General features: G+C 34.5%; 1 protein-coding gene across 3 annotated transcripts in view; it reads right to left on the reverse strand.

Annotated features, from left to right (window-relative positions):
- Window positions 1-5491: 5491 nt before the first annotated feature.
- The window catches only part of TLL1 (tolloid like 1), a 202837-nt gene continuing 193340 nt past the window's right edge, over window positions 5492-14988 (reverse strand). For all 3 annotated transcript variants that reach the window (XM_002921315.4, XM_034661408.1, XM_019801867.2), the window contains 2 exons: window positions 9956-10206; window positions 5492-8765 (listed from right to left, as the gene is read on the reverse strand). In XM_002921315.4, coding sequence (XP_002921361.1) covers window positions 8631-8765; window positions 9956-10206 — 386 coding nt within the window. In that variant the 3' untranslated portion in view covers window positions 5492-8630. The remainder of the gene's footprint in view (window positions 8766-9955; window positions 10207-14988) is intronic.

A 14988-nucleotide genomic window follows, 5' to 3' on the forward strand; every position in this document is an offset into this window, starting at 1 on the left:
AGAGAAAAATAGGGAGAGGTTGATAAAAATGTACACACTTTAAGTATTAAGATGAATAAGTTCTGAGGATTTAACATCTAGCATGGTGACTATATTCTATAACGCTCTAGTGTATAATTAAATTTACTAAGGAGTAGAACTTAAATGTTCTCTCACACACAAAAAAGTAAATATATGAAGTGATGGGTGTGAAAATTAATTCAATGAGGGGAATCTCTTTCTTAATGTGTATATATATATCAAAACATCATTTTGTACACTTTAAATATCTTACAATTTTAATTGTCTATTAATTTTTGTTTATTAAGCTGAAGAAGTCCCCCATCTTTTCTGTGTGTTCTTGATAGAATATATTAGTTTGCAGCAAGCTATTCTATCATGACTCTAAATAGAAGTCAGTACAATTTAATCAAGTGGAATAAATTATTTACTTAATGGGAAAGTTAGTGGCTTTTCTTTTTTTAAGGGAAACTTAGTTTTGAATATATTAGTATTCAAAATGACAAATACTAAAACAAAAATCTGAATTATGATTACTATTTAAAATGTAATGTATATCAACTCCTTTTCAGATATATTTTCTTTATCACAGACATAATGTGATCTTGGAAAAGTTATTTATTTTATATTCAAGTTCCCCATCTGTAAAATTGGAATACTAATTACCTCACAACCTATTGTGCACTCTAAAAATACTGAATCTGAATTAAAAATCAATATAGATATACATTATTTATGAAATCTTATTTAAGAATTCTCTGAAAACATGTTTTTTAAATAATAGATTTTTTATGTTGATATCCTTCAGGAGGAGCTAAGGGGAAAAGGAAAAAACAGGAAAATGAGGAAATTGTCACTTCAAGTTGGGAATTTTATTTTTGTATAATTTATGGCATATAGAAACTTCCCTTTTTAAAATTTTGTTAAATATTTAATTCTTATGGTTGTGAATTTAATTTAAAAATCTTAAAGATCACAAAATATATTATATATCATATACACTTATATTCTCAATATCATGTCATTTTATATACTACCAGTTGTCTATTTATTGTCTCTCAATTCAAAATATGTATACATTTTCATTGCCTGTTGTGGCAAATGGAGCTGGTACCTTTGTGTATTTGCCCTTTGCTAGCTTCGTGTTTAGTTTTGTCAGAACAAAGCACTAGATGGCATTACTGAAGGAAAACAGAAAAATTCCAGTCAGATATATGTTTAAAATTTTTAATTTTACATATTATTTGGCCATCTCATATTATACTTTCCATTTTCTCTACTTTTTTCACTGATCCCCCCCTTTTTTATGCTATCTTTAATATTTATTATTTTAAAATTATTTTTCCCTATCAGTTAGAAGTTATTCATCCTGCTTCTATTCTTTTGGTTACCCTTATAACTTTACAAGGTATTTAACAAAGTATAAAGTTAATCCCTTCTCAAACACTATGAAGAATTTAGAACCTCTCAATCCAATGATTCCTCTTTAATTGTACATAATATTTTCTCATAATTAATTCTACTTCCTCTTCAAATTAGCCATTGCAATTATTTTTATAGTATTAATATCTTTTAAATTGGTACACAATTACCAACTACTTTGATCACTATTCCTTCTTGTGGATCATTCACTCCTGTTCTCATTTTTCTTCTAGAAGAAAATCCCTTTAACACTGAGTATCTGTTAGCTGTAAACTCTGTTTTCTCTAATCCGAAATTGATTTAATTCCCATCTGTAACTAGTAGTCCAACAGAGGACAAAAAATTTAGATCAACAATTATTTTCCATTAATATCTTGGAGACTTTTTTTCAAAATGTACACACTGCATTTCTGAAAGTAATTCCTTTTAGGTAATCTTTTCTTTGGTTGCTTTTAAGATGTTTTTCTTTAACTTTCTGTTATTCAATATCAGTACTCTGTGTCTGGGTGTAGTTTTCCTTTCATTTATTTTGTTTGGGAACTTACTGAATGTGAGAATACACATCTTCCAAAAGTTCTGAGGCATTTCAGATATTATCTATTGAATATTTTATTTTCCTCCATTCTCCATATTCACATTTTAAACTTCTAATAACATATATTGAATATTCACATTCTATTCCATAACTCTAAATATATTTTCTATGTACCTAAATATATTTTCGCTGTACCTAATCTAAATTTTAAATTTCGATTACTGTATTTTTTTGTTTCTAAAAATTCAACTAATGCTTTTTAAAAATCTCAACATTTTCATAATATCTATACCTTTTCCACATATTTTCTCTCTTTTTTTTAAGTCATTTTACTCTACATATGGTAATTCTAGTATCCGATGTTCTAAAGTCTAATTATGCTACCAGTTATTTTGGATTACTATTACCTAAACATTTTACAACTTTTTTTTTTTTATTGTGGCATCACCTCACATTGGATGAAGCATTATCTGTAGGGCCACAACATTGCAAGCATATGCCTCTAGAGTGCTTTATATATGAGTATGAGGTCTGAGTATCCCAGGGACTTTACCAACATTTAAAACATGGATGTTGGCTTGAAGAGGGTAGCAAATAGTGAAGCAGTGAGGCATTTCACTGTCCCACAAGTCATACTGCAATTGCAAAACATCCCTTTTCCACCGGTTAGGCCAGCATTGATTGGAGATTTGGGGTTTCAAGAATCTTAATATGTATCATAATAAGAATTAGAATTTATCAAGCACTATTGGTGCTGGCCACTGGTAGTGCTTTTTGTAAGTTATATTGTTTAGTTCTATTGGTTAATTACGTGAATAAACATCAGAATTTTGATATGCTAAGCCACCCCATCATCCATCTTGAGAATGAATAACTTACAAGTTGAAAATACAAGGGATTGATGCAAAAAAAAAAAAAAAAGAGAGAGAGAGAAAGAGCTAATTTTAGAGGCCGATTGAAATTTTAAAAAGAACAAATGCAAGAAGATAGTAGAAAACCAAGGAGAAGGAAAGGATGAATGTTAATGCTTGTCTCAAAATGCAAACCAGGCTATTTGGAATAATGTTCCCAGAATGGCTGTAAAATACAAATGCATGTTTTATATTGCAATTTTGACACTTTGTGATTGTTTTTAATTAATGTTTATCACTTCAGCTAGAATTTAACCTTCACAAAAGCAAAACATGTGATTTTTTTTCTTTTTCAAACTTTCATTAAATTTCTGGTGCTTAGCACAGTGCTGAGCGTATTCGAAAGTATTAAGCAAATATTTATGGAATGAAATAAATGAAATAAATGAGTGAGTAAACTACATGGTTGTAAAATCTCTTTTGGGTTGAAAATGACAAAACTTATTATGAAGGACCCTTTACTTCCAGGTAATTCAAACACAAATAATAGACATTCAGTGATATATAAAGGACTTCAACAAATTTATTAGATCCTTGTGGAAAATTTTCTTGTAATTTACCTTGATTTTTAATTATAGCCTCCTAAATTGTGTTCACTAATCATTCTTTTAGGGTAGCTTTACATATCTAAGCTTTATTATCTATAATTCTTTGACTTTATTTGTCTTTTCTGGCAATCTTCCTGTTTAAATAATTTAATGGCATTCCCTGAAATAAACCCCTCCCGCTGACCTCAACCATTCACCTCAACCTATCACTATTATTTTACAATTTAGCTGTCATTTCTGGGAGTCATTGATTCTGACATAAAAATATCATGAGGGAAGATAAATGCACTTCTACATTTTGAAGGAAAATTATCATTTTTAGCTAAATTCCTAATAGTTACTCTTTTAAACTATTCTATTCTCTATTCTCTTTAAACCAAACTATTCTCTATTAGGAATAGAGCTTTTGACAGATATGAGATTTGTCAGTTCTTAGATTTGTTGTATAGTTAAATATTATGACTAATATAATCACCCTATAATATTTAATAGAAGCAGCACCATTGGATCTGATTTTTTAAATGTAATTTGTAAAATACACTGAGCATTGAGCACATGTTTATACTATTATAAGTTGCTTTGAATAACCTTAGTTGCTATTTTTATTTCAGATGCAGATATTCCAAAAAGCTTGATAGTTGGGCAAAAATGAGATGCCAGGGGTGCCTGGGTGGCACAGCGGTTAGGCGTCTGCCTTCTGCTCAGGGCGTAATCCGGGCATTATGGGATCGAGCCCCATGTCAGGCTCCTCCTCTATGAGCCTGCTTCTTCCTCGCCCACTCTCCCTGCTTGTGTTCCCTCTCTCGCTGGCTGTCTGTATCTCTGTCGAATAAATAAATAAAATCTTTAAAAAAAAAAATGAGATGCCAGGTAACTGGCTTCTCAGTGACACAAACAACATAGGTAGACAGAGCACAGTAAGAGCAGAGGGACTGGTGAAGCCAGTGGCTTGTATTCACATAGAAATAACACATAATAACACAAGTAATTTCTTTATTTACTCAACGCCTCCACCCTGGCAGCTAAGGCAAGACCAGATACCAGGATCTTTTGTCCACATGTCTTAAGCTACGTGTTGGCTTCTTAAGTTTTCTGTCTTCAACTGGTTTAACCCAGATATGTTCCCACTTCAAGTTTTCTGAAGTTAGAAGTTGATTTTACGGTTTTAATTTTTTACTTAAAATTTTGGAGGAGAGGGAAGTTGTTTATAGTGAGATATACTCAGGGCCCTATAATCTTTTTGGAATCATTCTGCATGGTCTCTAAAGGGGGAGTTGACCAGAGTCACGTGGCAAGCCTGGATGCAGGCTGAATATACTCATGGTGAGGGTTCAAGGGGGGCGGGTTGCGGCTGGACAATGAAACAAGTTGATGTCAACAGAAAGTTTGGAGACTAATTATAATATCTCACAATGTATTAGTCCATCCATTACATCAATTATTTCTTAAGCTAATGACAATGTGTCTTAATTTTATAACAATAACACTAAAGATTAACAGCTAACTCTTCATTGGCAACCCCTTACTATGTACTGAAGCATTAAAAGTTTTAACTCATTCACAGACCAGCTTTTTTGTTTTCTTTTTGATATGCTCATTTTACATAATTTTTCTTATAAAATAGAAGGCATTACTTCAAGTTATAAATCCTCAGAGGGTAATTATTTTTCCTGTTTTCTTCCTCCCATGCCAGATTTCACAAGTGGTATTAAAGGTTTTCCAAAAAGCAAGTTTTATTCCCATTGTCACTAAATACAATTTCCAAACATTTTGATAACTGCTTCAAGTAAGTTATTTTTAATTGTCACACATAGCTATAGTTCACTTTTAAAAAGTAATATTTACCCTTATGAAGAATCATAATTAGTCATTAGAGATTGCTTTTAGAGATTTTTCCATACATGAGAGCAAAATTTAATATTTGAGGCTTACCGTCAAAAATATAGTAGCAATAGAAACCAAATAAAAGAGACGAAGAAATTCAAAAACAAAATTGGACAAAATTTGAATCTGATATTGTGATATATTAAAATTAGTCTTAAATAGCAAAAATCCAGCCAATACAGGAAGGGGATATTTGGAGACTTGAAAATACTATTGCTGTTCCTCATACATTTTTTTAATGTTGTTTTGTGAAATTATTCTAAATTGTGATCTCATTAATAAAGTAGATTAATATTCAAAATTGACTAGAAAAATAATTTAATAAAATCATATTAAGTAGGAGCAGTTTTTCTTTTCTGTGTATAGTCAGGATTGTATAGGAGTTAGAACTTTGGCAAATAGAGAGCACAACCAATATACTGATGTAGGGGTTGAAAATAATTTACAAAATTAATTTAATAAAATGCTTAAAACAGTAACTAACAATTATTAACAAAATAACAACAAAGCTGTTTGTACTTGCATTTAACAACACATTTAAGCCAAAATTGAATTAATATAAAAATAATATGCAGTGAATTGATATCTGACATCAGATACAATAAAAATTAATGTTTACATTGAAGACCTGAAGTTGCAACATCTCTATATATGCCTTCTAAGTATCTTTTCGCTTTCATTTCTCGGTTGTGTTGAATGCAGCTCGTTGTGACCTAATAAGATGTCGATTGTAATATCCAGAATAATTCTTAAAGTAGAACACTACGTTTCCCCTACCACGCCAGTTAAAATAATTTAATGCATTTATTTAACAAAAGGTCCATCCATGGTTACTAACCCTGAACTACAGAGCAGGTGTTGTTGCTTTTTTTTTAATTTCTAGCACTAACTGTGGTTCTTAAAGATATTTACAGTTGATATTCGAATTGTCATGCTGTTCCTGAAAAGAACAATATATTTATCCTGAAGGTTTTACTGTAATTCACCCCTAAAATTTACTTTAAGTGGAAAGGTTTCATCATAAAAACATGTCTACTATTTATATATGTCAAGACTGATTCTATTACATTTTGTAGAACAAGCACGATTTTTATATCAGACAAGCGGGTTTCAACATCTAACTTTACACTGTGACCCTGGGACCATTACATACTTTCTATGAGCCCCCATTCCTGAACTACAAAATGAGAACATCACCACATTTCTCAAAAGGTAGCATAAAGTTTTAAAAAGAGCTAGTGCCTTGTGCCTAGTACTGGCTTAGGCGTAGTGTAATACACTAGGTGTTACTGGTATTTTTCCCTCTCTTTCCCATTGCTGATATATTTTGGCTAATTGAAGATTAGTGAAAAAATAAAGAAGTTACTGGAATAAATCAGCTCCACTAAAAAGCTCATTATATTGCAGGCAATAGTTACACATTCCCAAAGTAACATTCAATAAGATCAAAAGATTGGTTTTAAAAATGTACTTACATATTATAATTCATATGCAAGAAAATATTTTTCAGGGCAACAATGACAAAAATGAATAAGCTACACCTGTGTGTATAGTTTAATTTTGTAAAAATGAAGAAAAATACCCAATTTTATTAAATGTCACATGTTCATGGACAGGTAACAGAAACAAATCTATGTCATACCGCAATCTACATCAACATCAAAACATATCAAAATAGAGTTTCTGTAAAAGCAAAAGTCTTTTTAACGGCGTCGATAATAATTAGAAGTTCCCATTACTTGTCCATGAAACCTCCTAAGAAACGTGCTACTTCAGACAGGACTCTAGTAGAACTTGGCACATAAATTGTAACTTCTCTGTCACCCACTACTTTTCACCTTCTTGTAGCTTCATTCACTCAGACAACCGCACATATACGTACACAATATTAAAAACACGCATGGCTTTAAAGCAGAAAATTCATTTTCTACAACAAAAGCAGGTCACCATATTTATACCCAATGTTTTCAGTCACGGAAATGGATTTTCCTCACAGAGCTGCTAATTAACATATGTTCTTTTGTTCAACTTTCAAAAAAGCCTGTCTCTAGGAGGATCTGTTTGATCATGTGCAAGAATTCTAAGGCATTATAAGTAATTGTTCCACAGGACAAGTGCTGCCCTTGCAATGATATACTCTTGATACATTTAACAAGTCTTTAGTCTTCAAATGCCACCAGACAGACAGGGAGACATTCATAGTCTACAGGTGGTTGGCTCAAAGGTCAAAAATTTTGTTTAAAAAAAACGTTTATGGAATAGCACCATAGAAAGTCTTCCAGAAACAAATCCTTTTTTCCAACATTGCATTTTTTTAACTGAATCCCAAGAAGAGAAAAAAGAGAGAGAGAGAGATCTTTCAGTGACTACACAGCCTACTTCCACTTCATTTTTTTTTAAATACAACATTAACCATGACAACATCAGCAACAACAACTACGACAGATCAACAACAACAGAAAAGACAATAGCAGCACTGGGGACTTGAGAATGGACCATCCAGGCAGTCACTTCGAAGAATTCACACCTGTTGGGAGTTCTCTCATGAAGTTCCCAAGACATCACAAGGCTTCTTAAATTTGGTGTGAAAAGGCAGCACTTTCACTGAAAGAACTTGACTTTACTGATCAACTGGGCATTTTCCAGCACTTAAATAAGTGATGCCTAGGGTTTAACTGCAGTAATAGACACTACTGGCATTTCCAACTTGTCAAAACATCAGTAAAATAAAGTGGTCTCAAGATCATTTGTGTTTCAAAGAGGTGAATCTGGCCTGCAAGTGAAAATAATGAAGCTGAAATATTCCAGGTTCCAAACTTCCAGACACGCCCACATTTAAAGTACAAATCGCCCTCAAAAGACTCCCATTTCGCCACATCTGTATCCAAGATACAAAGCCAAAGCAATTATCCTAAGATACATGAAGAGGGTTTTTCAGTTTATGACCTGCAAGATCATTTTATTTCTCCCAAATCTTGAAAACTTGTCAAAAAGAAACACTCTGCAAGGTCACAGACCCTGAATTGAACTGTCTGAATTGCAAGGCATCTATGTCAAGCTGTGAACAAAAGCTTCTGGATGGAGTCTTCCTTGAAGTACATCAGCTTTATGTATATTTATACCATCAAGCATGGAGTTCCAGTATCTTGGCAATGCTGATCAGAGTTGGCTTGAAAACTTTCCTTTTAGTACAGAGATAATCCTGGTCTTATAGTTTTCTTCTGGTCAAACTCATTATATAAAACATTTGTGCTAATATCTTCATTTAAAAAAAAATACGTCTTCTCTCCATTATGCACATTCCTTTATGTTTTGATGGAGGTTTTGGTGTCATTTTTTGGTATGCATGGTATCTGGATATCTAATGCTTTTGTATCTTATATGAAATCCTTTCTTGTTGATTGTGTCATCAGTGTGAAAATGAATTAAAACCGCATCCCCAATTGAATAGATCTCTTCTGGTGGCTGAAGATAAAAACAAACAAACAGGCAAATAAACAACAGAATGAGTCACTTTTTTTTCTTCAGTGTAATTCATGTTTGGGATTTTTTTTTTTTTTTTTTTTGGTATATGATTTAATCCTCCCAACAACCTTGAAAAGTGGGTATGACTGACTTCTTCATTTTACAGATGAGCAAACTTGAGTTTCATAGAAGCAAATGACAAGCTCAAGATCATAGGCATTGATGTAGCTGGGCTTAGAACATAAGTCTGTTTCCAATTCTGGAACTTGGTGGGTTTTTTCCCCAAAATTTTAAGCCAAGTTCCTTTGATTTACAAGTAAATAAAGTAAGGTTCAAAGAAGATAAAGAGACACTAAATTTGCTTCAGAAGGTGCTCTAAGGCAGAGCCACTTCCGGAATCCAAACCATCCATTCCTTCTTGTTTTAATCATCTAAATACCAAGAAGCTTTTTTGTTTCATTTCAGCTGATATTTGGACAGGAATTCAATATTATTCAAGTTCAGTATTATGCAAGCAAGAGACACTGGTAGACAAAAAATGGGACTAATGTCTTCGGAACAAAATACATATTCAGAAGACCTCTTGATATTTATGCAGGGAGTCCTGGGGGAAAAGCATGAAGGAAATCTTAAGCTTTCCTTTTTCTTATTTCTCATGGTGACACTCTCTGACCTGTATCTGGCACTCTGTCCCATGCACAAGTGACACACTGCCGTGGAACAGCATTATGGCAGCGCTGGTTAAGCCCACACACCAGTGGTGGCCCCTGGCACTAGCAAGTGTCTTGGCTGAGAGGGGAATGTCAATTCGAACTGTGTGCATATTTCTTTTCCTTTATGCTTTAATTTAGGAAGCTTACCAAATCATCAAAGAGGTGTGTGTTTAAATGCATTGCCTTTAAATTCTTAAATGTTTAAACATTTATTGCACAATAAGAACATGAATAAAAAAAGTTAGACTGTGGACAGGAACAAGCAATTATACCTGCTAAATTCATCTCTCATGTGCGGTATTATTGAGAAAATTCACTAGAGATGGAGAAGTGGTAAGGGAGAAGAGGCAATAATAATACGATGTAACCTTTTTTTGTAAACACATTGCCGATCTGCATATGATACATATAACAATCATGAATCAACAATGGGCATTTTCTATCATGGCTATGGGATCCTGTTGGTACTGTATTTACCCCTGATCCACAGAATCGACCAAGCCCCACCGCTGTTGAATCGAGACCGTCAAAGAGCTCAACATAGTCATAGCCACAGTCTGCTTCTTCCTCCACTTCGAAAATCTGGAAGGATAACTCCAGCCGAAAGCCCCGTTCTGACACTAACAGCCATTCACAGTCGACTTGTCCCGGGTAGTTGTTATCCCCAAACTGCGCATGCGAGTACAGATCCCTGGGTTTCGGGTCCGCTTTCAGTCGGCCACCACACTCTGCTCAGGAAAGAAAAACGAAATAAATTCAGAGAGTTTTAACAAGTCTAATTTCAATTTCGATGTAGTGTGTAGCCGTTCCCCAGCTTCTGAGTTCATTTTCATCATCAGCTGGGTTTCCCATGATCGTAGAGTGTGATGGCGCACTGGGTACCACCACAGGCCCCCGCCCAGCATGCTGGGCTGGACTATCACCTCCAACACCGACGAGCTCAGTTACTTTAGATGAGTGATGTCACTTCTCTGAGCCATAGCGCAAAACACAGATGACGATAACAGTACCAATCTCAGTGGGTTTTGAGGATTTAATGAATCTGCATGAAAATCACTTAAAACAGTGCCTCGCGCATAGTAACTCTCAATAAATATTTTTGTTACACACGATACTGTTTTTAGTCTCAAATAACTGATTTTTATAGAAAAAAAGGTCAGTACCTTAATTTAGGTTTAATCTTACTCATTTAAGAACCCAGAATCCAAAGGAATAAGAAGTACCTTAAAAATCAACAAAATATATAAAACTCCTGTGTGTATACGCATGATATAGAAGTCTACATAGATAATACATAACAGTTTTACTTAAGGTAGAACTATGTATCTAACCTGGTTGGGAAAAACGTACATGCATCCTTAATTGTAGTAACATTTGTAGTTCCAGAACTACTAAGTATATTCTGTGTTTGTAATAAATAAAAATTTTATTTTATTTTATTTTAAAGATTTTATTTATTTATTCGACAGAGATAGAGACAGCCTGCGAGAGAGGGAACACAAACAGGGGGAGTGGGAGAGGAAGAAGCAGGCTCATAGCAGAGGAGCCTGATGTGGGGCTCGATCCCATAACGCCGGGATCACGCCCTGAGCTGAAGGCAGACGCTTAACCGCTGTGCCACCCAGGCGCCCCAATAAATAAAAATTTTAAATGCTCTTTTCACAGCTTCTTTTTCAGAGAGATGTTAATCAATATATGGTTTACCAGTTATTACTTTTGTCACTAGAGGTAAATATACCAAATAACTAGATGAGTATGCATAAAAATGTACAGCAGGCATAATTTAGAAATGAAAGTTTTCAAAAAATTTTCTCAGAAACTTTGTAATCTGAGCCCCAAAACTTCCTAATGACTAGATATTAAAAAGAAAACAAAACAAACAAACAATAAACACCTAGAGATTAAATAGAGACCCCCTCCAACCAATACACATGCAAACTGAAGGCAGGGGGACAGAGGAGAAGAAGATAAAAAAGGGCTATAAAAGTTAAAAATTGAACTACCCTATGACCCAGCCATTGCACTACTGGGTGTTTACCCCAAAGATACAGACGTAGTAAAGAGAAGGGCCATATGCACCCCAATGTTCATAGCTGCATTGTCCACAATAGCCAAATCATGGAAGGAGCCGAGATGCCCTTCAACAGATGACTGGATTAAGAAGCTGTGGTCCATATATACAATGGAATATTACTCAGCTATCAGAAAGAACGAATTCTCAACATTTGCTGCAACATGGACGGCACTGGAGGAGATAATGCTAAGTGAAATAAGTCAAGCAGAGAAAGACAATTATCATATGATTTCTCTCATCTATGGAACATAAGAACTAGGATGATCGGTAGGGGAAGAAAGGGATAAAGAAAAGGGGGGTAATCAGAAGGGGGAATGAAACATGAGAGACTATGGACTATGAGAAACAAACTGAAGACTTCAGAGGGGAGGGGGTGGGGGAATGGGATAGACTGGTGATGGGTAGTAAGGAGGGCACGTATTGCATGGTGCACTGGGTGTTATACAACTAATGAAGCATCAAACTTTACATCGGAATCTGGGGATGTACTGTATGGTGATTAACATAATATAATAAAAAAAGGGCTATAAAAAAGTTAGAAGAAATTAGAGTTTCATTTTGTCCCTGTTTGTCAAGCCCTGAGAGGTTCCTGGGAAGTAGTGATTTCATGGCTAAAAGTAGAGAAGTACCAGGAAAACTGGGATAAGTTGGGAGGGGACAAAATCAAAAATCCAAGGTGGAAAGATGTGGACAAGCCAGGACACTAGGTAGCAAAACACCACTGTAACATTCTCACAGTCATCTGCATCCAAACAGTCCCGGTGGCATGCTGTGAGGATGGATTACACAACTAAAAACACTTAGTTGCATGTTTCAGATTTGAATATGGTTTACCCACATACTGGTGATTTTAAATAACAAAATATTTCTGAATCCCCAGGATGGAACCCCATTAAGATGTATCTAAATACACATAGGTTCAACCAAACCTATGGGCACTGTCACAGACAAAGACATTGAGATTCTTGTGTGTGACTAATATATGGACGAACTTCCAACCAGGGTTTCAATCAGGAGAATGACTTTCCCACTGGGCTGTGTTCCAGGAAGAACGTAAGTGTCCTTCCATGTTCCAAGTGGCAGGTGGGGCACCTTGCACAATCTATCGATATAGGGGCCACTCTTGCAAATGTAAACATGTTAGAATCACCTGCAAGCTCAACTCATTTCTTAAATATCATGTCTTGAATCCCACAGAGGGAAGCCAAACATTCTATCCTTCCTACCATGGTGCTTCTCTACTTCCAAAAATTATTGTCCTTCCTCTGTGACAGATCTCCACAGCCAAACTACCTGGCTCCAAATCTGAGCTCTGCCGTTCATCAGCTGTGGGACTCTGTCTCACACCTCATTTCTAAGACAAGGATCATAATAGTACTCACATCATAGGGTCTAGATGAAGAGTGAATGGGTTAATATATATAAAATGTTTAAAGGTATCTGGCACATAGGAAAGGCCATATTAGTGTAAGCCACCACCATTACTGTCATTATCGTCCAGTGAGAACATCTAAATGCCATCATCTGTGCTGCTAGGGATCTGTTCAGGTATGAAATGAAAAGCCAGAAAAAAATGAAAAATAATTTAAAACACTATTAATCTGCTATCATAAAGAAAGACTTGTATTTTTGAAGGCCAGTAAAATATTTTGTGAAAAATATTTCTGAATTTAATATATAAATGTATAAACCAGTGTAATCTCATTTAGAGAATTTTTAAATTTTTAAAATTTTCCCTATTCTCAAAGTTTGATATAATTGCCTGATTTGTTTAAAAAAAAAAAAAAAAGCTGCCAGCACTCCGGTTACTTTTATTCCACAGTCAGGAAGGAGCTGCAGGAGCCCACAGGGAGATATAAAGAAGGCACTAGTTTCAGTGTGTCTGCTTTGCAGAAACAAAGTAGCAAGACAAAAGACCAGGATCAGAGGAGACGATTCTCTGCCAGCTCCTATGTGGAACAAAAATCAAGGAGGAAATGAGGCCATTGAACAAAACGGAAAAGGAGATTTCATGAAACATTTGTGAATCCGAAAATGACAGTGAGGAGTTGTTATTTGAGTTTATTGAAAACATCCAGAAAATGGCAATATTCAAAATAAATAAATTACATTTAAGGATGACTTAAATGTTTCAGAAAGTTCGCCTGTTTTCGTTTCTCTGTTTCAGTGCACAACTGCATTCCTATGGATCACTGATCAAACTAGTAAATCTGGAATTAATGATCCAACCATGAAAAAAAAAAAAGAGAGAGAGAAAATTTAGTCCATAGGATAAAAATTTTAAGAACAAAGATCTAAATATTATATGCACAAGCTCTGTGATTTTAATATGCCCTGAGAGAAATTCCATGAGCAGAAAATTACAGGCAGCATGAGGGCAATCGCTCATGAGTGTCTCTGAGAATCCTTGCGGCAATTCTTCAAAATATGGTCAATATATCATTTAATATGGTTCCTTTAAAGGAGGTTTTTAATTAAACATATTTCCTGCAAATATTCCAATTCATTTACCAAGTTGGAATAATACAAAAGTAGTGTAGAATGTCAGCAATATTGTTTTTAAATCAATTGTTTGAAAATACTTTGTAAGCTGCCAGAACATCTTCTATAGAATTCTGAAAAATGAAAATGAAGCTGAATAAGAAAGGTGACAAGAAGGGAAGAGAAGCCTGGGGATGGCTTTCATTTTAATTTGGAAAGACATGATTGTTTATTTCCCCATTAAGTATTAAATTCCCAAAGAGGTCCTGTAATTTGACCTATACATGCTTTTAGTGGGCATTCTAATTTAATTGAGTTGGATCAAAATAATTTCCTTTCTAAGAAGTTTAATAATGCATTATTTGACTTTTAAATGTCATTGACATTTAAACGTATGACGCTGTATGCTACAGGAAAGAAGGCCTACCTGACAGGCCATGTTTTATTTTATTGTTATTTTTTTAACATTTCAAGTTTTTATTTAAATTCTAGTTAGTTAACATATAGTGTAATATTAGCTTCAGGAGTAGAATTTAGTGATTCATCACTTACAGTGCTCATTACAAAAGCACCCCCTCCTTAATCCCCAACACCCATTTAACCGCCCCCCCCCCACCTCTCTTCCAGCAACCCTCAGTTTGTTCTCTATAGTTGAGAGTCTCTCTTATGGTCTGCCTCCCTCTCTGTTTTTTCTTTAGACAGGCCATGTTTTAAAATATGATTCTCTCTCCACATTTCCCTCTTTTTCTGTATTATAACCATATCCTCTGAGAGAATACACAGGATATTTTTTCTACTGATTAGTTTTCTTCAATAAGTTTATTTAAGGGTGGTGTAATACCATCCATTACCTGATTAAAATATATTTGGCCTTAGAATTTGGACCTACCATCAGAGGAAAAAAGGACTCTTTCCAATAGTGTCCATTTCTCATGATTTTTTTTCACAGTATTAC

This window comes from Ailuropoda melanoleuca, chromosome 5, assembly GCF_002007445.2.
Source record: "Ailuropoda melanoleuca isolate Jingjing chromosome 5, ASM200744v2, whole genome shotgun sequence".
Classification (NCBI taxonomy): domain Eukaryota; kingdom Metazoa; phylum Chordata; class Mammalia; order Carnivora; family Ursidae; genus Ailuropoda; species Ailuropoda melanoleuca.